The sequence below is a fragment of the Patella vulgata genome, chromosome 9, assembly GCF_932274485.2.
Source record: "Patella vulgata chromosome 9, xgPatVulg1.2, whole genome shotgun sequence".
Taxonomy (NCBI): domain Eukaryota; kingdom Metazoa; phylum Mollusca; class Gastropoda; family Patellidae; genus Patella; species Patella vulgata.
The window spans coordinates 28,745,171-28,772,359 of NC_065887.2; the positions used below are offsets into that span (position 1 = coordinate 28,745,171).

Consider the following 27,189-nt stretch of genomic DNA (forward strand, 5'->3'; position numbering starts at 1 on the left):
ATTGCCACTCAATTAATTTTACTACATATGATTCAATGAAATGCCAACGATTGTTTTCGTGGAAAAGGCAATTAGGGTTAGACTAATTTCTGTGAAACTACCAGCCATGGAGAAGAAGGGTGACATAAGGATGTGATCTAACTGACCTTGTTAATTAAAAACATTGATCTGATAGCATGGAGGGATTTTCGAATGATAGATCATCATTAAAAAGCCATAGAATGGTTATACATAGTGTACAGATTTGAATCTTGTCTCGGTTCTGAAATAAATTGCAATATTTTGCAAACCTTTTCCATTACAAGGAATCATTTTCTCGTGGTGCTGTCGTCAATCATCCCAAAAGAATCATCCAGGAGGCCAAAATTCTTTTCGGACTCAACGAGTAAATCTAGTCCGTAATGCATTGTTAGACCTGAATATACCCCCCCCCCCCCGCCCCTTGAAAACAATATGTTGGTTTGTGCCATTGACTGATATAACCAATACCAAAACAAGTTTAGAACTGAATTTTTATCGAGAGCAGTATAGCATGACAGGGGTAATTAACAGTAATCGTTAATGATTTATTTAGTATGCAGCCAAAGTGATGAAAAAAAAAGGTTAGCATGTAAATCGATCAACTTAATCAATTTGATTAACAAGTCACCACGAAGTCCAGTCGCCGTGGTAAGAAGACCTCTGGCCTGCCTAATACCACAAACATAATGAAAGTATCAGCATAGTAGCAATGAATCCATGACACAATTGTGACTTGAATAACCCCTCGCGGATGAACCTGGTGATTGGGGTTTGACGTCCACTCAATACAAACTACACCAATTTGGGACTAACATACTGTACAGTTTCACTCTAATGATCGGCTAGCACATAATGTTCTTTGGGAGTAGGGGGTGGGGGAGAACTGGACAGAGAAAATATCCACAAAACAAGCCTCGGATCGTTAATTTATCGCTTATCAACATTATACTTAAATTACATTAAATACATTCGCGTTATGTTATATTTTTGTATTTTATGTATAAATGTCTCTGTTTCGCATATAAATATTCATGACAATGAGTCGGTGAAGGGTCGGTAGGCTAGTTTCGCATGACTTATTTAAACCCACAGCACTTAGCCGATTTTGGACGTAAATAACCCAATAAAAGCAGCTCAGGAAGCTGCGAGTGCCGGTGCATGGTTATATTATAGTTTTATTGTATTTTAGATGGATATATTTTATTAAATACAACAGTTATCGTTTGTCATATATTCGAATTTGTTCGCATATTGTCTATATATTTATAGTTTGTGTATTATATCGTGGGCATCAGTCTGGCTAATGAGGATGTGTACACGCCATGCAGTGTGCGGGTCACTTCTGCATTTCGACTACACCCCATTTCGACTAAAAATTTCATTACCCCAAAAATCCTGACGCCCCAACTAATCAGCATTGAACTATTCCACTGATTAATTAATGATCAAATTGTTAAAATATGTTGCCAAATATTTGTAATATTTGGAGATTACATTGAGTTTAATACTTGCGTAACTATATAAGAAAATGAAATGAAATGGGGTTTAACGTCCTACTGTTCTGCTCCTATGCTGGGCTAATGAAGACGGGCATACGCCATACAGTGTGCTGTGAGATAAATTTTGCCCGGGCAGCGGCACTATCGCCTACTCTTATATCGAATTCCAACTGCCAGGGGATCTTTTACGTGCATTCCAATATATACACGGGACCTCGGTTTTTCGTCTCATCCGAAGGACCAGACAGTTGTCCTTGTCAGGCCCTCCGTCCTGTATCACTGACAAGGGGGAACCACGCCGGAAAATCTGGATGAACTTTCTCGGCCAATGCAGGGATCGAACACCAGGCTAGCGAGCCAGCGTCTTACCCACTTAGCCACGTGATCCCCCAACTATATAAAAAAAATATAAGATGAATTGTTTTAAATTTTGTACATTCACTCTTCGAATTAACTATCATTCAATCAAAATTTTTGTTATTTTATTTGAATTGCGTTATAATAAATTTTGTGTTTATGTTCAAATTCGGGACTTTGGAAGTAGAAATAATTCTTTATTTACTGGAAGCGATATTCATAAGCACGCTGCTTGTTTTCGTATCCTTTAGACTGTACAATTGTGTGATTATATGTAATTATTGAATAAAATATAGTTTAAACCATTTATTCTTTAACATTAGTTCGCCTTCTATCTATATTACTATTTAAAAAAAAATGTTTTCCATCTTGATGTGCTATTTATTTTAGACGATTTTTTTTTGTTTGTTTGTTTTGATATCGTTTGTATGATAGAATCTTCGTTCGTTCTATCCTAGAGTTCTACGTCCACTTCCACCATGGGTGATATCGTCGACAAGTGTTTCCTAAGAAACTTATTAGAGGAAGCCATAGGAGATAGGCTTGATCCAGTTTGATTTGAGTAAGACATAGTGTCTTTCCAGGGAAAATGCCCAAGGTAAATCTCATCGAAAAGAGAAAGTCCGGGGAATAGAAAAGGAAGAATGGCAAGCGTGCGCAGTCTGACCTGCTTTGTCATAGATGCTACGACCTTAGTTAGGGTAGGTAAGTTTTGGTCTGACTGTAAACCGGGCCCGATGGCCCGCCGTATGCCTGACCTAGATGTTACGAGCATAGATGCTCTGACCTTTGTTAGGGTAGGTAGATTTGAAAGAATCTAGACCGTATATTTTGTTATACGTTGTTGTCGAAATGGGGTGTTTTATGGAAGAATCTATTTAGAGAGGGTATATAAGTAGGGATAATAAAACCACCAGACCGTATAATCTGTTGTTATTATGCGAGGGTACCCGGTGTGCTATGGGGGTAATTTTAAACGAGTAGTGGCGTTTCCACCAACACTTCATCGAATTCAGACTGTCATTGGTTTCTGCTTACGTGCTCGCCAATGTGAAGAACGGACCTCCGAAGGACGAGTCGCTGCTCTTTGCCAGGCTCACCGTCATGCACCATTGACAAGGAGAAACCATACTAGAAAATCTCTGGGAACCTTCTCGACCAACACCGAGATCGAACCTCGACCATCTGGATAGTAAGCTAGCACCATTCTCACTGGGACACCATGCCCCCCCCTCCCCAGCTCCTTACCTATAACCAACTGTTTGCCAGTTCATAGAATTTCCAATTCCACTCCAGGTGAATTTGGCACTACACCTTGCAATGGCCAATGATCTAAATATTCTTCCATGTATGAAACGATTATGCTTATAATTTCCGATTTTTTTTATATCTCCCACCTATCCACTTTCCGGACTGTCGTATTATTGATTAATATATAGCCCTAGGGTATGACATAACAGATAAACACAGACACAATTGTATAAGTTATCGTGTGTAGCAATCGCTTATAATCGAAAAATGGATATTTAATCATCATATTTAATACATAAACGCCATAAGGTTTCACGTCATTTCAATAATAGCCTGTATAGACGTTATTTATTGACGGATATCTCGAAATAGCGTGAAACGAATGACATATCTTTTTTTAAAGTATTTTCCATATTCCTGTTCGTGTTGATTTCCTTACGATCGAGACTACAAAAATGGCATTCAGTGTGTTACCTTTCTTTCTTTTTTCCGAAGTTATTTTGCGTCGGATCATCGTATAATTACAGCTACAGGAACATTATGTCATAGTGGTAACGGATATATTGCACAAGGAAGGATGTGTGTACCCTTTCTGAAACAACATATGCCACAATTGGTCTACTAGATTTTATGATATCTATCAACTGGTAGAAAACTTGGAATTAAATGTTTATTAGAATATCTCTGATTCCCTGACCTCGAGTCCAGAATAACAAATAATAAACAGCTATTCCTTAGATAGGTGGTTGGATATAATTGAGTTTTTATCTAAACTAAAATCACCCTAGAGGAACATATGAAAGGCCACACATATAAATTCGGTTTAAAGGGACAATGTGAAGGCCATACACTATTCAGATTCCGGTGAAATGACAAGCTAAGCATAAGCACGGACATGGTGATTTGTTTTGAAAACTACAAGTTCTTTGCGGCTTTTAAAATAGGTAAAAGTGATAAAACAAATAGTGCAAAATAATTTATTAGTTACTAACAGTAATAAATATAACATTCTTATTACTTAGTTATTAGTGTTCTCTTTCAGGTGTATTTCATACTGTTTCAGCTGGTGAACGAATCCATCGTTAGGTCGAATTGCTGGTCACTTTTCTTTAAGATAATCGTAGGCTTCCCGAAAGTTCATTTTGTTAAATTTCATTAATTAAGAAATCACTAATGTTGAAACTCGAGAGTGTTTTTGCACCATTTGTTTTGGAAACTACAAGTCTGCAGCTTAACAGGTAAGTGTCAAAACAAATAGTGCGAAACAATTTATTAGTTACTAACATATAACACGCATAAGATTATTACAGTATATTGTATATTATGGTGTTCTGGTTGTTCATTTGTATATCGATAGTGTTCTGTCGTGTTTTTGATTTGTTTCATCACTAATTACGTTTCGGTAAGAAAACGTGTCTGGTCACAATCAGCGATTGTAGGCAATGATGTTAATTAGGAAGGAACTAGAGCAAAACTTGTTAACCGGGTGTGAACAGTTCGGACACGTTGATTAGTTGCTTTGTGTAAAGGGGTCGATTGCTAATTTCCGGGTTACTATACCAATCTTCACTTTGTTTCATTACAGAAAATATCCACGCATTAAAGGTACATTGCCGTATTTGATTAACCTTATTTTCGATTCTAGCCTGTCTTGTGCAATGGAAACAATGATTTTTTTTTTAAATAAAGTTAGCCCGTATTTTTGGCAACAGATTTAATTGCATAAATAATTACGCCAGCAAGGTTTGAAAACAAATATGGCCTGATAGTCGGCGTTATTTTTACGGGTGGGATAATCACGTGAACGTCCAGGAATTGAATTCTCTCAATCCCAAAAATATTAACAATCGAGTGAAAGGGGGATTTCGGGCTATAACACATGCGCCGAAATATCTTACCAATTCATGACAGCTGAAACATATTTGTAGTGTTTAATTACGTCACGATTCTACTCACACCTTCTCCGTTCTCGGGACTGACAGAACTGTGACAGGACTGTATCACTCGAATGTAAATAATTTAACAATTCGGAATGATCCGAACTGACAGTCGGGCATCCCCTATACAGTTAGAAAATAAGCTCTATTTAACGAGAGAGAGAGAGAGAGAGAGAGAGAGAGAGAGAGAGAGATGGAGTTTAACGTCCACTCGACACAAACTAGGTCATTTCGGGACTAACATATGCTTTAATTTCATTTCAATAATTCGCTTGCGCATAGGGATCTTTGGCAGTGGGAGGAACAGGGGGACCCGGAGAAACCCCACGAGGTTGGACAGGCGACTCTACTCCTTGTCATGTACAATCGGGGATTCGAAACCACGCCAGTTACCTCAATGACAGGCCTTATGATACAGCGCGCACGTGCTAACTATTCGGCCATCCAACCCCCGACCAGACAATGAAGCTTATATACACACATCGACAAATTGTTCCTGAAGAGTGCGTTCAGATTGTAATGACGATATAGAACCTGCATATATTATACTATTACATTCTATTTAAGACATTGCTAGCTAACAATTTCCGTTTTGGACGTTTAGTGAATTATTACATTGAACACGGCTTTAAGGCCAAATATCTTTTTTTAAAACACGGAGAAACTAAAGAATAATGCACATATTAATAACAACAGAATCAACACCAATTTAATAATAATATACCCTTTGCTTACCTCTAAACTACCAAATTCCATACATGATTGATAATGAGCCCTTTTGATCATCGTTATGGCAACCGTAGCAGATGAAACGGTTTAATCCGTGCAAGGTTTAGTCAAATTAAAAACTACTGTACTGCCTCAGGTTTAATCACATTACAAAGCTACTGCCCTGCCCATGGTTTAGTTACATTATAAAACTACTGCACTGTCCAGGGTATAGTCACATTTCAAAACTGCTGCACTGTCAAAGGTTTAGTCACATCACAAAATTACTGCACTGTTTAATCTTTCTATAATATTTTAGTACCTTTAAATTTCAAAACTACAGAATTAAACTCCAGTAATCAAACCACGTTACACACGGCAGCAACCTATTTTGATTTCTTTATAGAAATTATTTTGCAATTTAAGAACTCGCGTTTCTGCGCCGATTTAAGTACGTCTTTGGCAATCTCAATGAATGATATCTCCCAGACCTTCATAGATTTCTTGCCAAATATAAAGTGCCAATCAGAATTCAGTGCTCGGCCATATGTAGCCATTTCTATATGAGCTGGTAAACTGATTACTCCTTAATGTCATCGAGACATACATCGCCTAAGCTATTCCAATCTTAATGCCTATTTGGCTATAGAATAAAAGTTTATCGATTGGAAACCACCGAGGACGATTCAGGTCCGCATGCTATTCTAAAATAACTAATCTGCACATCTCTCTTGAATGTCTTTGCGCTAATTCGGTGTGAAATTAACACCTAGGTAATAAAAAGATATCTGTGTAAATCTTTCCACAAAGCTATTATAATTAACGGGGATGAGGCCAGATGAAAAGTAAGGGGTTTACTAATACATCATGATCATGCTGACGTGATTAAAGAAAACATTAAAGTATTCCATTATCCTCCTTATGTCTTAATAAAGAAAAGTATTTGATTGAATGTGTTGTAGAATATAATTGAATATTTTCCCAGCTTGAAAGAGATATTCCTCTCACATCCTTCTATTTAAGTTTGTCTAGGATATGAGCCTACTTTATTTGTCTAGGTGATTATATATAATATCTTTGGTTTTTTTCATCTCTGAAGATTATATAATGTATACAACAGATTACAATGATACAGTAATTTCAAGTACAACGTATGATAATTACGAGCGTATGTCGGGTGTGGGTAGGGGATTATCCGTAACCTACGGGCCTTAATAATTTTGATCAGATAATCTAATTGATTTCTCACACACAATCAAAGAGGGCATGTCCTGGGGTCATGACATTTGTCAGCTCGACCAAGATGACATTGCGACAACACAAACGAAAGTAATTGACACACCCAGCAATACGAAATCAATTACGTCACAATCTGCTTTCCAATAAAAACTGGGCTTTCAGTAAACTATATACTTATACACCGTAAGGATATTCTGACAAAACCCAGAATAAAACGTGCACTGTCCGATTTTCCGTGGTTTGACTATACAATTCGATCATTTCAGATTTGTGAGATCATTTTGTTGATCCATAACACATACTTTACATGTACTTAGTCTGCGCATTTAAGTTGCTCAGTGTTGATGACACATGGCCCAATTATAAGGAATACAAGTTATTTAAAAGTTTATTACTGGCGATGTATTATAAAGACGAGGGGACCCTAGACGAAACGTCGTCATAAATAAAATTTTAAGTAATTTGTATTCCATATAATTGGGCCATGTGTTATTCTCATCCAGTTACTAAATGTCACTTAAACAATTTGCTAAGTATTAAATTTAGCCAGGGTATTGTTGTCATGAAACTATAGCCCATAGTAACCGAAACAGTGGAGTGTTACAAAAATGTTTAATTTCATTCACAGATATGTAGACGTTCGATTTAGATTATGTGGTATATACATTTTATATACCCCCCGGAGGATTAAAGATTAAAGCATTTTTCTGAATAAAATCTTTGGGTTCAAAAACTATTCAGATCGATATTCTGACTTCAGTTGTGACAATTTTTTAAGGTTTCGGTGATTAAACTTCGCCATATTTATGTGCCTTAGATAAAAAATGTAATAATAATTCTGCTATCATTTTCGGACAAGCCATCCTATTCTCTTCGAAGTTTTTAATACTCGAATTAAAATTTAAAAAACCCAAACATTATGAAACATTAAATAAAGTACATTAAAGTTGACGTTTGAGGTATGTGAATAATCTGGTATATTACAGATAACCCCGAGATCAAAGCAATCGATTCGAATTTAATTCTCAATATTGGCCAAAACTAGAAACTTAGTTGGTACTTTACGATAAACAGCTTTTCGGTCATTGCTTTCCCATGCACATGCAATAAAATTCTCAATCACAAATTTACGGGGTAAACAATTAAAGTTCGCATTTATCGTCTACGCTAAAACTTGTACATCTCGCAAAAAATGGCTGGTGAGCATGTCGTCGGTTCGTTCGTAGAGTATTACGTCCGCTTCCACCTTGGGTGATATCGCAGACAAGGCATGCTGTTGGTTCGTTCGTTCCTGGGGTTAAACGTTCACTTCCACCTAGGGTAATATCGCAGACAAACATGCTAGTGTGTGCGAAATAGCTTTATTTAACGTCTGCGTCCACCCGAGTGATATCGCAGACAAAAACATTCTATTGTAAAGCGAGGATACCTACACTCGGTGCCGGTTTAAGATCCACAGAGGCCGTAATAACTTAAAAGGTTTTGGTGCCCTAATGTAATTTAAAATATAAACAATAATAAACCACACAAACAAACGCCAATCACGTGATAAGAGTTTTTCTGGGATTTTATACACCTCATTATTAATTACGACAAAACAGGTAACAATATGGTAAGACAAAAATTTCATAGAACGCGACACGGCGTATCCCCGTCTTCATTCGCCCAGTCGGAGCAGAAAAGTGAGACGTTAAACCACATTTCATTTCACAAATCAGAGTATGATTATTCTATTTGAAATACCTGATTCTACTTTATGCATGTTTCTCTAACAAACTTTAAACGTATACTATACTATACTTAGTCATGTATACACCACAGTCAAACATTGATATCTCGATCACAAAAAGTAAGTTCAGGAAAATCGCATTATATAGTCAAAATCAGAAACCCGAAAGACAAACCTGCGGACAAAGCACATCAGACTTGGACACGGTAAGTAATACATAATAATAAATAAATAGTATTATAAAATCAACTACAGGGACCAGGCGCGACTTTAAGCATCCACTGCGCTGCATAGTCCCGTGCCTGTAATGGCACAGGTTCCGCTCAAAATGAAAAAAGACCAAACTCACAACAAAGGAGGCACTCACAACAAAGAAGGCACCCACAAACACAAATCGAAACAAAATGAAAAATATTTACTAAATATAGTATTATTCTAGTGTACACATGGTCGGTTTTGTGTAAACAATATATTTCAATGTTACTACCTTGATTAAAAAAAAACAACGTTAACTATTCAATTTGTGGAGATGACGATGTGGTAAAATGTAAAGTTCACAACAATGGATGCAATAGGGCAGATAACATTATACGTGTGTGGTAGATATACGAATGTAGCTTTGAACGTAATGGAAACAAAGATATGACATAATTCTCTTTTTCAAAAAGCAAAAAATATGAAGGGGTACAACCATAAAACTACACAGAAGTAAGGATTGAAACGGTAGCCATTGAAGGAATAAGAATACCACGTGACGTTACTTTAAACGTTGCAATCTATCTGATTGCTCACCTTTAAATAAATGTAATCTTACCTTTAAACTAGCCGTGTTGTCACTAGGACGAACGTTTTTCCTTTTGAAGCACAACATCTAAACTATAATCTTGTAATTTGTTTACATTCAAGTTGGAATATATCTGTTCACAAGTAGAATACAGATCCCAGACTGAAAAGAAAACGGATAAAAATTAAAGATTTTGTTTTTGATGAAAACCAATACTGCGCAAATAAAGCTATTGCATTTAAGATGCATTTTGAAGTAGAATACAGATTCCAGACTGAAAAAAAAGGATAAAAATTAAAGATTTTATTTTTGATGATAACCAATACTGCGCAAATAAAGCTACTGGATTTAAGATGCATTTTATAAGAAATAAAGAGCTGGTCGGCCTAGCTATAATATTTGAACAATAGATAATAGAAAATAAATATATTTCAAAATGCTTTATTCTAAGCGAAGTTATGATTGTCGGAAGATGTTGCGTGATTAGTTAATTATCGCAGCCACGGTTGTATCATTTTTAAATCTCACAGGCGTTCAAATCCATTTAAATCCAATGGTCTAGAGTGTAGATTATGGACTTGTCACGTTTATAAATGTCTAAATAATAGTTTGTATAATATTTGAAGCCAAAGTAAAGCCCATCAATAGACAGATTTCGCTCTTACATAGTGCTTCTTTAAAGTACATTCTATTGATGTGGGGATAATGTAAAACAGATTTTGCAGATGGGGTCAGGGGATGAGAAAGAATGCACTAGAGAATTCACCAATACACGCAGGATGCCATCCAGGGGTTTACAGGGATAACCTAGATGATCGTGAATAGAAATGTGTCATCATTCAGACATCAGTATACAAAATGGCGCCATGAAACAATATAATTTACTGGGAACTAGATGTCTAGAAATTTCTTTAGGGTTGATTGATTGAATGAATATGTTTTGGGTCACTATGCTTTTTTGAATATTACTCTATATTGTGTCTGGTTTGAATACTGTATTTTGTCTTTTGCTCCAGGATATTGTGTCTTGAAAATCAAATAAAGTATGAAATTTATCCGAAGGCTTTTCTTTTTTTTGCATAAGTTTATCTAAATAAGGCCCAATATTTTTAAAAACATTTTTTTTTAAATAGAAATTATCTGTGTTTTAGTTTAACCCTTAAGCTGCAGAATTGTTGACGTCATATGACGTCAACAAGAGCTCAAATGTTTTTTCGGAATATATGCATAACGTTGGATGACCCTATTAAAACTAATATAGCTTTCAGAGTAGGCCTACTGTTTGAATTAGGTCTGAAAACATTTTAATCTAAACAAATAACATACATAACTCAATATCATCCAAAGTCTTCGACATTGAAAACACGAATTATTTGTCAATTAAAATCAACATTGATGCTGTGATCTTACCGGGAAAAGATGGGCTTCTGATATCCAATATTTAAGACAAAATAAACATTTTACCATTGGTACACGAATCGTGTACCATAATGCGTTTTGGCGCCATTTATAACAAGGGACTCGAAGAACGATGCTAGACATATTCCACAAGTCATGTCAAACGGTGACGTCGTATTCTGTGCCGGATTGAGACCCACAGAGGCCCTACTCACTTAAAAGGTTTTGGCGCCCTCATATAATATGTAATTTAAAACATAAACAATAATAAACCACAAACATCCGCCAATCACGTGATTAGAGAGCATGCGCAATAAATACTATCGGTGTAGACTGGAATAACCAGACACTAGATATTGTCATTCGATTGAGACTTCTGCTGTATATCGCCGAACATAACTGATTTGAGATTAGCGTAAAAATGGAAACGATTGAAGTAAATCAGTTTATATATATTGATATTACATTATTATATGCGTTGCGACCCATTTGTGTCAATTTCTAGGTCCCAAATATTAGCGATTTAGCTCATTTAAGCATAATTTCGTTGTGCGTGAATTTAATCTTTTCTCGCTATTATTGATGCAGGGGAAATAACTGTTGTATCAACGTTCTCGTGAGAATATTATTCAGAACATGTTTCGGTTGACTTATTATTAAAATATAGTTTATTCAAGTCATGGGAGATAACTACTATATTTTTAAAAATGTATAATACAATTATCAATGTTAAAAATATATTCTGTGCATTGGTTTGTATTTATTATAAACTCAAACATATCCATGAAATTAGATTTAACGCCTTACATTTCTGCAAAAGGATTACGTGTATGCCAATGAATACGCTGTAAATTTTTCGTACAACCCAAACGACTAGGTACCGACAAGGGAAAACTAGGCAGAAAAATCCAACACCTGCATCGAACTCCAGGTTGGCGAGACAGTCCCTTATTTATTGGTATTTAATTAAACGGTAGTCAAATTTCAGGTTGTAAAAGTACAATGTTAGTGAACACGATATTCTTACTATAACTAGAAATCTTTCAAATTAATTGGCTTAATGAAGTGGTAACCTCTTAAGAAATATATTTCAGAAATATTTATGAGGATCTACCGGCAAGAACTTTCAAAACTTTACTTGTTGATGCGTATAAGTCGGTATTACGCATTAAAGATCAATTAACAGAATCTGAAAATGCATACACAGAAAACGTCATTTAACACATCTGCATTAATGTAACCTAAATTTTAATACATTTACAGACAAGGGCGCCAATACGTCCGATGGGCGGGGGTCTTTTCCCCTGAATTGAGGGGGGGGGGGCGTAGGCCTTTCCCCGAGAAAATTTTTGAAAATCGGTTGCATGAACGATGTAATCTGACGTCTTCTGGCAGGCATCCAGTTAAACCTATCAGATCTTCATCAAATATAAATGGCGATTTGCTACCTGCCCGAGGATGACTCGTACACATACTGCACAAAATACCATTAACGTTACGATTGTACTTGACACATGGATACTTTTCAAACTTTTCTGTGGATAGGGTTAAGTACCTACCATTCCGCTAACTGGCGACCTTGTTCGCTTTAGAATAAGCATTGCTCGTTGTGACCCATGGGTCCTTCATTACCGCCAATACGATTATCGACATTATCCGCGCCGCTTTCTGGTACGAGCTGAGGTGGCTCCACAGTATCACTCGGCCCGCTTAGAAGACTAATTGAAGTTGAAGGGACACTTTCAGTTTCAGCTTGTTTCTCGTTGTTCTGACCCGGGACTATAGCTGAAATTTATCCGAAGGCTTTTCTTTTTTTTGCATAAGTTTATCTAAATAAGGCCCAATATTTTTAAAAACATTTTTTTTTAAATAGAAATTATCTGTGTTTTAGTTTAACCCTTAAGCTGCAGAATTGTTGACGTCATATGACGTCAACAAGAGCTCAAATGTTTTTTCGGAATATATGCATAACGTTGGATGACCCTATTAAAACTAATATAGCTTTCAGAGTAGGCCTACTGTTTGAATTAGGCCTGAAAACATTTTAATCTAAACAAATAACATACATAACTCAATATCATCCAAAGTCTTCGACATTGAAAACACGAATTATTTGTCAATTAAAATCAACATTGATGCTGTGATCTTACCGGGAAAAGATGGGCTTCTGATATCCAATATTTAAGACAAAATAAACATTTTACCATTGGTACACGAATCGTGTACCATAATGCGTTTTGGCGCCATTTATAACAAGGGACTCGAAGAACGATGCTAGACATATTCCACAAGTCATGTCAAACGGTGACGTCGTATTCTGTGCCGGATTGAGACCCACAGAGGCCCTACTCACTTAAAAGGTTTTGGCGCCCTCATATAATATGTAATTTAAAACATAAACAATAATAAACCACAAACATCCGCCAATCACGTGATTAGAGAGCATGCGCAATAAATACTATCGGTGTAGACTGGAATAACCAGACACTAGATATTGTCATTCGATTGAGACTTCTGCTGTATATCGCCGAACATAACTGATTTGAGATTAGCGTAAAAATGGAAACGATTGAAGTAAATCAGTTTATATATATATTGATATTACATTATTATATGCGTTGCGACCCATTTGTGTCAATTTCTAGGTCCCAAATATTAGCGATTTAGCTCATTTAAGCATAATTTCGTTGTGCGTGAATTTAATCTTTTCTCGCTATTATTGATGCAGGGGAAATAACTGTTGTATCAACGTTCTCGTGAGAATATTATTCAGAACATGTTTCGGTTGACTTATTATTAAAATATAGTTTATTCAAGTCATGGGAGATAACTACTATATTTTTAAAAATGTATAATACAATTATCAATGTTAAAAATATATTCTGTGCATTGGTTTGTATTTATTATAAACTCAAACATATCCATGAAATTAGATTTAACGCCTTACATTTCTGCAAAAGGATTACGTGTATGCCAATGAATACGCTGTAAATTTTTCGTACAACCCAAACGACTAGGTACCGACAAGGGAAAACTAGGCAGAAAAATCCAACACCTGCATCGAACTCCAGGTTGGCGAGACAGTCCCTTATTTATTGGTATTTAATTAAACGGTAGTCAAATTTCAGGTTGTAAAAGTACAATGTTAGTGAACACGATATTCTTACTATAACTAGAAATCTTTCAAATTAATTGGCTTAATGAAGTGGTAACCTCTTAAGAAATATATTTCAGAAATATTTATGAGGATCTACCGGCAAGAACTTTCAAAACTTTACTTGTTGATGCGTATAAGTCGGTATTACGCATTAAAGATCAATTAACAGAATCTGAAAATGCATACACAGAAAACGTCATTTAACACATCTGCATTAATGTAACCTAAATTTTAATACATTTACAGACAAGGGCGCCAATACGTCCGATGGGCGGGGGTCTTTTCCCCTGAATTGAGGGGGGGGGCGTAGGCCTTTCCCCGAGAAAATTTTTGAAAATCGGTTGCATGAACGATGTAATCTGACGTCTTCTGGCAGGCATCCAGTTAAACCTATCAGATCTTCATCAAATATAAATGGCGATTTGCTACCTGCCCGAGGATGACTCGTACACATACTGCACAAAATACCATTAACGTTACGATTGTACTTGACACATGGATACTTTTCAAACTTTTCTGTGGATAGGGTTAAGTACCTACCATTCCGCTAACTGGCGACCTTGTTCGCTTTAGAATAAGCATTGCTCGTTGTGACCCATGGGTCCTTCATTACCGCCAATACGATTATCGACATTATCCGCGCCGCTTTCTGGTACGAGCTGAGGTGGCTCCACAGTATCACTCGGCCCGCTTAGAAGACTAATTGAAGTTGAAGGGACACTTTCAGTTTCAGCTTGTTTCTCGTTGTTCTGACCCGGGACTATAGCTGCCTTAGATTTCATTTTAACCCTCTCTTCCACCAGACGACGAGAAGAAAGCATATTGCTTCGTAAGAATCCACAAAATCCAATAGAAATCTTCAAAAATAACTTTTGAGAAAACGAAAGTTACTTTCACTTTTGGTTTGAGGCACGGAGACCAACACCCACAAATCATGCGGCTCGACCTGTATGTATGAACATTTCCCGGCTCCATCCACTTGCGAACCCGCACTCAATTCTCCACTCACTAACCAGAGACGAGCAATAGATGAGACCCCCGCCCCGCCCCCTTACCTAAGCAACCTATGCTCGAACACATATTAATTTATTGTTAAAGTGAGAAGGATAGTCAGATAATGTCATTCTGGCGTACGAAAAACATTTTAAAGGAACCCTTCGCCATAATCTGTTCCATCCAAGCCTAATGAAGACGGACATAATGCAGTGTGCTATGGGGTAGTTTGCCCGGATACTCTAATTTCGAATTACAACTGTCCTGTTAACTATTTCGTGCAAGCGAATGAGTACGCGAGACATCAGATTTTCGTTCCATCCTAAGACTAGACAATGTTGATTGTCATGCCCTCCGTCCTGCACCACTGACAAGGGATAACCGAACCGGAAAATACAGAAGAACTTTTTCGGCCAACACCGGGATCGAACCCGGGATATACAAATTAGCAAACCAGTGTCTTCCTCACTGAGCAACCGCGGCTCCCATAATCTGAGGAGCGTTGGCATGTGGCGTCATGTCATAAAATCGTATATTGTGTCGGCAAACATACAATAATATGATATACACACCCTTATATAGACTTATACTATAACACCTACATTTAAATACAAAAACACAAATACTCTCACGCGCAGTAGTCTTAAATATTTGAAATAGCACAGTTTTTAAATCTACTGTGGATTATGTCGCCAGAATCTGTGTAAACTAGAACTCGAACAATTGAATATATGCACAGACCTACATTTTATTTTTTCTATTTTTATTTTTAGAAGATCTTGCAAGATTAAGTATAGTGAGCGCATATCACGCCGGCGTTCATTCATTGTTCGGCGTTTTATTATATCCAATTAAGCCTGATACACATTGGAGCGTAGGTAAAAGTATCCTTGGCAGATGAAATTCGAAATACGCGCAGACGATAGTGCTGCTGTCCAGGTCTATATTTTTTTCATACTTTCGATGGCCTGCACTACATGAAGATCTGACCAGTTGTAGTGGGAAGTCGCGTCAGGGGTCATACGAACGGCTTTTGGCTCTATGGCGCCAGACATTGATTAATCAACGTTGACGTTCCGTGCACCGCACGCCAAAAACTCGCCCTAACACACCGTTTCATTGGCTAACCCCTCACATCAACCAGAACGCGAGTTATATAAGAACTCTTCCAGATCCTAGAGTAGTAAAGACAACTAAAACGAAATTTTGAACTATAAAAAACGAAACGAAATAGGATCAGTGTTTTAATCAGATTGCTATCCCGGCAAAATTTCCCTCATAGCAGTACACGTTATGGCGTATGCCCGTCATCATTTGCCCAGGCAGTGCAGAAAACGTGATGCTCAGCTCGTGCTTGTTTATTTGATGATGAGTATAGTTATCTTTTAATATACTTACAATATGGGTTCTTGTTTTAACATTTTGTCTCTTTATTTCGGGGCGACTGGGATTCACTCCCATCTTTTATGAAAAAATGTAACTTGTCAGTCTCAAAATGATGTTGCATCACTTGGCTAGTTCTTGAAAATCTATATTGAAGGATTCGCTTTAACTCGGATATTCGATGAACTGATTTATCGGGGAAATTCATGCTTAAAACCACTTCATTCAGTCGCACTCCTACGACCACCGTGATGACATGTGTTCACTCGTGCTCAGCTAGATGACCTGGCGCCTGGTACGTTCGGGCATTTTTATGCGCGAACTCTTAGGTTTTTTTTACTGGCATGCGCACAGGTACTATTTCTTTTTCTTTTAACAAGTACCCAAATCGGGGATTTCGTGCGGAGGTAGTTCGGAGGTAAACAGTCTGTGAAGTACAACACATGCCACTGTACCTGTGTATCGCTAATTATAAACCGAATGTGTGAAGACAGTTCATACATATCACTCAAAAATTTTTCAGTACAAACTCAGTTGATTCACGCTCGATTTGCTACTAAACAAACCCATCGGTTTATTTTCTCAACAGTGTGACCCGAAGTGACCGCGGATTTATTGACCTTGTATGAACTTATCCATAGCTATATCCTTACACCGAGAGAAATTATCTAGTCTCGGTGAAAAGAACCATGGTCATCTGGTAGAAAATTACTTTTGTATTTTTTGGAACGGAAAACAGTGTTTTTAGAAGCAAACTAACCTGCCGCACATGAGGAAGTCATTATACTAATAATAAAAGGCGAGACCTCTTTTTGCGGCGCAGGCTTATCACTGAGTAGTAAACCGTCCACAAACAATAATATAGGAAGCCTAGTGACGAGTGTAGTAAGTAGGCTATAGACTATAGGTTTGAGTCGAGATTACTCGCTTTCAGTTTACTCTGTTTTTGCGATAACCAATTATGTGAGAAATACCATAATGACATTCGGTTTTTAAAAGTTGTACGCGAACTAAATGCGTTTGTTAGATACTGGCAGAGCAGCCCCGAGTCGAACAATCGCCGCCCGAGCTGTCTTCGTCAGCTAGTTTCACAATATCGTGCAATAGGTGTATTAATGTGATTTTTAGGTTTAACCCCGCAAACAATGCCAAAATAGTGTTTTCACTGCTTACAGAAAACTGAAATTTAAAAAAAAAATTTTTTATGAGGGTGACCCTCCCACACACTCCCTATCGAGCTGCCGCTCGGTCTGCGCAGCCTCATGCCTGGCACATACTGTCAGCATTGTATATTTTTCCGTTTCCGCCCTTACCCCCACAATATATATTTCACGGCTACGTTGCGACGGTACCAGCATACCCAGTTGTTGACACCCATTACATCACTCCTGTCTAACAAATCATAAAGCTGTGGTGTTACGGTGGCGGCATAGTATTTCACCGTAACACCACAGCCACTCTAACCATTCATAATACATCTAACTATCCCTTTACAGCACTTCACTCCCTACACATTTCCCCTCGTCCTACTTTCACAAACGTCAACAACACATCTCATACATCCAGTTCGCTGATTAACCCTTGTACCACGTCTACTGGATGACCTGGCGCCTGGTACGTTCGGGCATTTTTATGCGCGAACTCTTAGGGTTTTTTTTACTGGCATGCGCACAGGTACTATTTCTTTTTCTTTTAACAAGTACCCAAATCGGGGATTTCGTGCGGAGGTAGTTCGGAGGTAAACAGTCTGTGAAGTACAACACTTGCCACTGTACCTGTGTATCGCTAATTATAAACCGAATGTGTGAAGACAGTTCATACATATCACTCAAAAAATTTTCAGTACAAACTCAGTTGATTCACGCTCGATTTGCTACTAAACAAACCCATCGGTTTATTTTCTCAACAGTGTGACCCGAAGTGACCGCGGATTTATTGACCTTGTATGAACTTATCCATAGCTATATCCTTATACCGAGAGAAATTATCTAGTCTCGGTGAAACGAACCATGGTCATCTGGTAGAAAATTACTTTTGTATTTTTTGGAACGGAAAACAGTGTTTTTAGAAGCAAACTAACCTGCCGCACATGAGGAAGTCATTACACTAATAATAAAAGGCGAGACCTCTTTTTGCGGCGCAGGCTTATCACTGAGTAGTAAACCGTCCACAAACAATAATATAGGAAGCCTAGTGTGACGAGTGTAGTACTGTAAGTAGGCTATAGACTATAGGTTTGAGTCGAGATTACTCGCTTTCAGTTTACTCTGTTTTTGCGATAACCAATTATGTGAGAAATACCATAATGACATTCGGTTTTTAAAAGTTGTACGCGAACTAAATGCGTTTGTTAGATACTGACAGAGCAGCCCCGAGTCGAACAATCGCCGCCCGAGCTGTCTTCGTCAGCTAGTTTCACAATATCGTGCAATAGGTGTATTAATGTGATTTTTAGGTTTAACCCCGCAAACAATGCCAAAATAGTGTTTTAACTGCTTACAGAAAACTGAAATTTAAAAAAAAAATTTTTTATGAGGGTGACCCTCCCACACACTCCCTATCGAGCTGCCGCTCGGTCTGCGCAGCCTCATGCCTGGCACATACTGTCAACATTGTATATTTTTCCGTTTCCGCCCTTCCCCCCCACAATATATATTTCACGGCTACGTTGCGACGGTACCAGCATACCCAGTTGTTGACACCCATTACATCACTCCTGTCTAACAAATCACAAAGCTGTGGTGTTACGGTGGCGGCATAGTATTTCACCGTAACACCACAGCCACTCTAACCATTCATAATACATCTAACTATCCCTTTACAGCACTTCACTCCCTACACATTTCCCCTCGTCCTACTTTCCCAAACGTCAACAACACATCTCATACATCCAGTTCGCTGATTAACCCTTGTACCACGTCTTCTGGATTCTTTAGTAAAGAACAATATTGCACAGCAACAAATACGTGTATATTATAGGGGAGGGCGTATATTTTTTTTTCAGAGCTAATGACCGAGATAAGAATTATCGTAAAGTTAACCATACAGCTATCGTTTGATCACACTTAAATGATTCAGCTCACTGGAGAATAATTGTCAACTTCATATATCATCTGAGAACGTCTTTTGTTACACCTGGATACCCGACTTATCGTAAAGGTAATTTGAATCAATTATCACATTGTTCATTGAAATTAGGTCTGTACTGGTTCACACCACCAGAGAACAATTGCATAAACAAATATACCTTAATACGGATATGACCCAAATTAGAAATGAAATGGAGGTTAACGTCCTACTGTTCTGTACCGACTGGGCTAATGAAAACGGGTATGCGTCATTCAGTGTGGTATGAGAGAACTTTTACCCAGATAGCGGCACTACGAACTACTCTTGTTTTTCTAATTCCAATTGTCAAGGGTTCTTTTACGTGCACGTTAATGTGTTCACGGGACCTCGGTGTTTCGTCCCACCCGAAGACAAGACACTGTTTCTTGTCAGACTCTCTGTTCAGCACCACGATGTAAATTCCCGATGAATTTTGTCGGCCAGCGCCAGGAACCGAAGCTTCCTGGTTATCAGCCAACACTTTACTCACTCAACCAGTCAACCGCAGCTCCCGACCAAAATTAGCAGTCTCATATCAGGTGGCGTGCCGAAGTTTGATAATTCCCGGGACCAAATCCTAACTTACAGAAAAGGGATACATTTTAAATATGTAAAAACATATGAAATTAACTTTTTATGTAAGTTAGGGCAGGTCGTTGCACAAAAAACAACGATAATTTCAAGTTTAAAAAAAACTTAATGTTTATTCCGCTCGCTGATTAGATCCACCCAGATATAGATGCCCGGGGTGCCCCCCCCCCCACACCCACTAAAAATACATGTACGCCACTGTATCATATGAGCGTATCCAGAACTAAATTTAAGTTACCTAAAGGGCCCTAAACTAGTAGATCACAACGGTTTATTTCTCCTTAATCCGTTATAAATTAGCTTTAAGTTCTAACCTCCATACCACTAGTCTGGCAGAACTATGGCTGAACCTGGAAATTGTATACAAAGTTATTTTTTGTGATTGATTTTATTATCCTACGGTGTCTTCTCTCAGAATCTGCCGGGTAAACCTAGATTACTCTTGATCGTTTTGATAAATTCAAGATCGCGTCCAAGACGGCCGCCATTTCAAATAATCCCCTATAACTCCCATAATATTCTGTCTAGCATGATACCTTTCGTGTCTAACCGTATGTTTTTGGTGCCAAGGAATACACTGAAATCATTCATTATTTTGTGGGGTGATTAGATGATAGTAAAATCCAAAATGCCAGACAATATGGTGCTTTAACTCGATAGCGGCGGTTGGGGGCGATTATTTCACCAAACCAAACTATATCTAGACACTATGGTCCTTTAACTCGATAGCGGCGGTTGGGGGCGATTATTTCATTTGCCCGGAGATTACTGTGTAACCCTTAGCTCTGACTTTTGAAATACTGAACTAAATCGAATATTTTTCCGGTTTTAAAAGATACAATGTTTCATTATGGTCGGTATTTTCATCACAAAATCCAATCCTGACAATAAAATAACGGTAATAAGAGGCTTTGAAACGGTAACTTTAGGTATACTCATATACTTACTGTCCGGTCTCACTTAAGGTCTATATCTACTTACCCCTAGAGCTGTTTTATAATATACAACCAATTAGTCCAGAACAAACTAATAACTTATATACATATATATATAGCTTTATGTTGACGCTTCTGATTTAGAAAGGTGGGCCAGTCTCTCTACCTTTAGCAGTCATATTAAATAGAAACATTCATCATATTTAAGGTGAAGGACCTAACTATGGCCAGTCCAGTAACTAATACACAAATACGCTTTATTAAACTTCTTCGCCTTCAATTATGTTTTAAAAAATTGCATTCCTCGCATGATTAATAGACCATAAACTTACCGTAAAGTAGGTAAGTAGGTAGTCGAGGCCCCGTGTTCGATCGCGGTGTTGACCGAGTAGTTCATGGGGATTTTCCGGCATGATCAATGATGCATGCCTGGAAAGGGACAACGTATAGTTGTTCGGGTGGACAGATATAACCGAGGTCTTTGTACACATTGACGTACACGTAAATGAACCCTTAGCAGTTGGAAGTAGAAAAAAGAGTAGGCCGTAGTGCCGCTGTCCAGGCAAAATATACCAATTAGCAAACTGAATGCCCGGTGCAGAACAGTGGGATGTTAAATCTTTTTTATTTTATTTCATCTTAATTACGATGTTATATCTTCTTTAAATGTTCGTTTTTACTATACGTGTAGACTGGGTAGCCAAAATCGAATTCACAAAATTATTTAAGGAGATATATCCACAATTAAAGTGGATGACAGGAAGTCCAGAAGAAGAATTTTTCCCATTTGTAGCAGAGAGACAAGCTCGCATTTGGTCTTTAAAGGATAAAAAATTTAATTTCTCCAATCTTACGTTTAATGCTTAGACACCGACGTTGGTTACATTATGTTGAGAAAATTTACATTGGTAATAAATGAGTTCCGTTACCACTTTGGTGTCGGCCAAATAAAGTGTTGATGTTCTTTTGATTAGCTACAAAACGATTTAGTTTTCAATCAAGAAATTATCCGGTTATCTGAATGGATATTGGATAGTCAATATATTAACTATCCAACCGGATTATCCTACTGTGTTTACTATTCGATGTACCCTATTTTAAAAGTAGAATATGAGAAGTGGAATCTAATGTTTTAAAGTCTCGATATGGCATTTGGCGCTATCGGAATCCCTTGCAAAGTTATGATAAATTGAAATTCCATCGCGATAAATGTTGCTCGAGCGTAACAAGACACTGCCATCTTTTATTAGAAGCGGTGAAACCCGAAGAGCCTGGTTTAAATCCCGTTGAATCCACGCTTGTGGATTATCTAGAGTTGATATTTTGATTATGTTCTCTTAATTAAATGTCAAAATATCAATCTGGGTACATATTATTTAGAGTGTAGCGATCCGCAAGAAATTTTTTATTCAGCGAAAACGCTAATGACGTATCGGAAATTTAAATATGGGCAGCCATAATCCATTATTCAATTTAATTTTTCTGGAAGAAGATCTTTAATTTATTATAAACGTTAAATGATACCGGTTGACCCCCGTGGCTTCTGACTGATTTCAATCTTCACACCATTTTTCTGAATTACCTTATACACTGTTAAAAATGAGTGTAATTAAAAACTAAAAGCAATGTTAATTAACTGTAAACTTTAAATAGCTAGCGTTTTTAAAATGTATTACAACAAACTAAAAGATATGGTGGCTGATTGGCATCATGTCGTGATGTCGTGGTGTCGCTCTTCATAAGGCGACAACCCGACATCACGACAATTATGGTGTAATAATTAAAATTGAAGTGCAATTTACAAAACATCCTTGATGGGTAATGCTTAATCTACACCCACGGGTGTTAACTATTTAACTGTAACATTACACTGGCTGAGTGCAACACTCTTCCGGATGTGGTGTATCAGGCAGGTTACACTACTGGAAGTGGCAACTAGTTTCCACCTGAATTGGTGTAATGTTCTACACTAGCAAGTTGGGTGTTATCAGTTTACACCACTAAAGGCTAGAAGTCACCCCAATGTATGTGGCAACTAGTTTCCACCCGAATGGGTGTAAACTACATTATTATTTTCAACAGTGTAGTATACTATCGTGTTAATTTATGATGTGTGGATAATAAGATACTGTTTGACCTTTAAAACCGGTTCAGCCTCATTTTGTGGGTCAGCTACTATTATAAAGTTTCACATCTTAGAATGAAAAAAGAAAGGAAATACGCCAACTATGTGCCGAAAACAGTTTTCGGAAAGGATCCTTTATACCTTCAAGAAATCCAATTATCTCGCTAATGTCGTGTCGTGTACTGTGAAACATCTGATAACACCTCTGCTCTGAAGTGTTGACAAATTGTTGTACTTTGTTTTACCATACATTACACTTCATATGTATATGTTGACCACTTTTTCATTTACCAAGACGTGTGACGCTGTCAAACTAAGTTGTCGACCATCTATCCAAGTCATGAGATCGCTCCCAGGTTTCTACGCGAAGAGGTCCTTGTGTGTGCGTATAGGAATTATCGAAATGAAAATATACTATGTTTGTCCCATAATCATTTGATTACTGCTGAGTGGCCATTAAACTCATTTTCCCGCTCCCTGCGTTATAAGATTCAAGATATACACACGTTAAACGCCTACATATTCTAGATATGTAGTGAACCCCTCTATAAACAATGACTTTGCCATTTTTCTCATGAAATTTATAACTCTTGCCATCTGACATATGTTCAACATCTGTCTTCAAAAGGCATTCATTTTGAAAGTTTGAATTCAAACATTGATAGACAACGTGACAAACGCATACAAAATTAATTCTTTTGGCGGTGATTTAGCCAAAATACTTAATAAATGATGAAAGTGCGTGCAAATGTTTTGGATACAATATTTTAGACGACAGGCGGATTATACCATTGATTCTCCTCGCGATTGGTATTCATTAAACACAGAAGCAGACCATGTATTGTGTTCATGTATCGTTTGATTTGTCTGCGGTTTGTTTTGCAGTTCTCCCGAATTGTTTAATTATGTAGTCAATCTTACATCATCCCGCCTTCCTTTAACCGCCTCAATGTCAAGGAGTACGTTATTACGATTCGGTGAGGAATGTTTGAAAGTTGTATAGCGAAGTTTATACGACCTTACACTGATGTAAATAACTATACCACATTGTTCAAATATTCAAATACTCAGCTGTTATTTGAGGAAATCTCAGACTTAAAGATGCAGTTCCGCCCCCGTCATTAAACAAATATACAAAGAGTCAGTTGTGACTGAGTAATTAAAAATCAAACTATAATTTGGCCATCCTTATGACCCGGATTTAGTAACAGCATAAAGGATTAACAAAGTTTTTAACAATAACAAAAACAGAGAGGCAAAAGGGGAACACGGGATCGTCTCCTCTATTTCCAGATGTGGATTTGGCGGGGGTGTCGTCCAATATTGATATTTTGATAATTTGTGCACTTCGGATCTCCTATTCAACCTTGGAGTCATATTTCACTTGAAACATGAAGTTTTTTTACAATGATTTTTTTTTCTGGATTATCTATTCTACTGTATAAGATATTCATTATTCACATTGTATGATTCAGGGTCAACATATGAATATTGTTGACATTGCATATGATTTTTTTTTTCAAATTTGCCTTTTTGACCTAAATTCACTACCTTTCCCCAATGTAGCAATCGGATCCAATAACTTCAGGATTTGTTGGGATTTTTGTTTTGTTTTTTATATACCTTGATGCCAATGCTGTATTATTTTCTAGAACTTTGTAGTGCAATAGTACAACAACAATTTGTTAGCTATGTATATAAACTTTGCAAATGGTATACAATATCCCAGAAAGCTTAAGCATGCCCTGCTTCGTGGATGGCACATATCTCAATATATAAAGTGGTTGTTTAGATCTAACTGTATTTTATTCGTGTACGATCGACATGGAACTTGGGCAATTGTGCATCGATTGACGAACCTCCATTTTTTATATGACGTAACATTTCCAAGATGGCTGCGGTGACTTCATGTTGGGTTCCTTGTCAAAAGTAAGCTCGCACTTGCTTTCTTGATGCTGCTATTCCGCCTAAGAGATAAGAAATAGGGGTGTGCTGAGATTATCAAATGGATGATATACACTTTGGTGTAAATGTTTTTCTCTTCGTGGGTGGTCGAGTCCTCTATCGCGCTTTAAATCCTAAGATCTGTCATTGGGTCAAGTGCCGTTGTTCCGATCCCAAGGGGGGGGGGGGGGGTGGATGGCCGAATGGTTAGCACGTGCGCGCTGCGCTGTATCATACGGTCTGTCATTGAGTCAACTGGCGGGGTTTCGATTCCCCGGTTGTACGTGACAAGGAGTAGAGTCGCCTGTTCAACCTCGTGGGTTTTCTCCGGGTCCTCCGGTTTCCTACCACTGCTAAAGACCCCTACGCGCAAGCGAATTATTGAAATAAAATTGAACCATGTGTTAGTCCCCAAATGACCTAGTTTGTGTCGAGTGGACGTAAAACCCTATTTCTCTATCTCTCCGATCCCAAGTTTTCATGTGGCAAGGAGTGGGGTTGCCGGCCAAACACCGTGGGTCTTCGGGGAACCCCTGATTTAAGATGCGCCTCCAACCCCACCCCCTTCCACGCAGAAACATATTCTTTTGAAATCAGACCTTCGCACCTTTTCGCAAGGCATGAATGAACTGCAAATTACAACAAATAACGAAACCGCATGACAACTAAGTGACTGCTAAACGTCAATGATATGCTAGACTTTATAACATAAAAAAATATAAACAAAACAAAGCCACAAAGATAAACAAGATCATATGACAACAAATGTACTGCTAAACCTTGATGATAGCCAAACGTACCATCCCAGACGTAAACAAAGCAATACCATAGACATAAACAGACAAAACTACAGATACAAAACAAACCATACCAAACCAAAAACACAAATAAAATGATTTTAATAAACACACCAATGCCAAATCAAGAGCAGTTAATGGGAAAGTATATTGACTTTCTGTCGACACTTTACGCTTCATAGTTTCTGTCGGATATCTTATGATATTGTACAATATTCATTCCAGAATTTAAGTATGCTCTCGGTGCTTGCTACATACAGTTTTAAATTATAACGTTTAGATGGGTATGTTTTAATTCTTGATTTAAGACACACAATAAAAATGAAGTGACATGAAATGGGGTTTAACGTCCTACTGTTCTGCTCCGAGCTGAGCTAATGAAGACGGGGCACTCAATAGAGGGGGCACTATTGTTTAATTTTGATGGAGCAGTTTTTGATCATCTAAGAATAAACTTGGTGAAATAGTTTTAAGTTTTGTTCATCGATATAGTCAGTGTTCACATCAATCAAATTCATTGAGCGTGATATCCAATAACCAGGCTAAATGGAATTTGTAAAGTTTGATAATGATAAACATGTCAAAATTCATTCTTTCTATCTCGGTGTTATATTCTTAAAGAATTTTGTAAAGCTTAATTGCAAATCCCGGAGCTTATGAACGTGACATAAGTGAGAACTGCCAGCTCTTTATTTAGCTAATCTTCCATAATGTATATTTAATTAGTAATTAGATTACTAGTTTAAAAACAGCCTGAACAAAGACCAAAATATACAATATCTGTGTTACGCACATCAGTATTCTAAATTGGTATAGATTACTAGTCTAAAACAAGCCTAAACATAGATCAAAATATAAAAGATCTGTGTTACGTGTATCAGTATTCTTAATTAGTATATATATATATTACTAGTCTAAAACTACGCTAGTATTCTATCTTGAAATGTACTAAAATATATTGGTCTAAAACAGCGTAAACATAGTCCAAATTGATGTTAAATAAAATAAGAAATGAAATTTCTGTGTTAGAATTCATAAACCAGTGCCAAAATTTCATAAATTCAAATTTTGAATAACAACATTTTCTGATCATGGTTGGAGACCCTGAAACACATTTAATTTTTAAAACATGCTTGAACGCCTCGGTATGGTATGACGGCATAACTGCACAGCTGTTCAATGTGAAATGGACGGTTGAAAATCAAACGGATTAACCGCGTAAATAACATGTAC

General features: G+C 37.4%; 1 protein-coding gene across 1 annotated transcript in view; it reads right to left on the reverse strand.

Annotated features, from left to right (window-relative positions):
- Positions 1 to 27,189, reverse strand: part of LOC126832023 (uncharacterized) — a 75,875-nt gene that overhangs the window by 48,132 nt on the left and 554 nt on the right. Inside the window, exon 2 of the mRNA XM_050562707.2 lies at positions 9,556 to 9,687. Coding sequence (XP_050418664.1) covers positions 9,556 to 9,612 — 57 coding nt within the window. The 5' untranslated portion in view covers positions 9,613 to 9,687. The remainder of the gene's footprint in view (positions 1 to 9,555; positions 9,688 to 27,189) is intronic.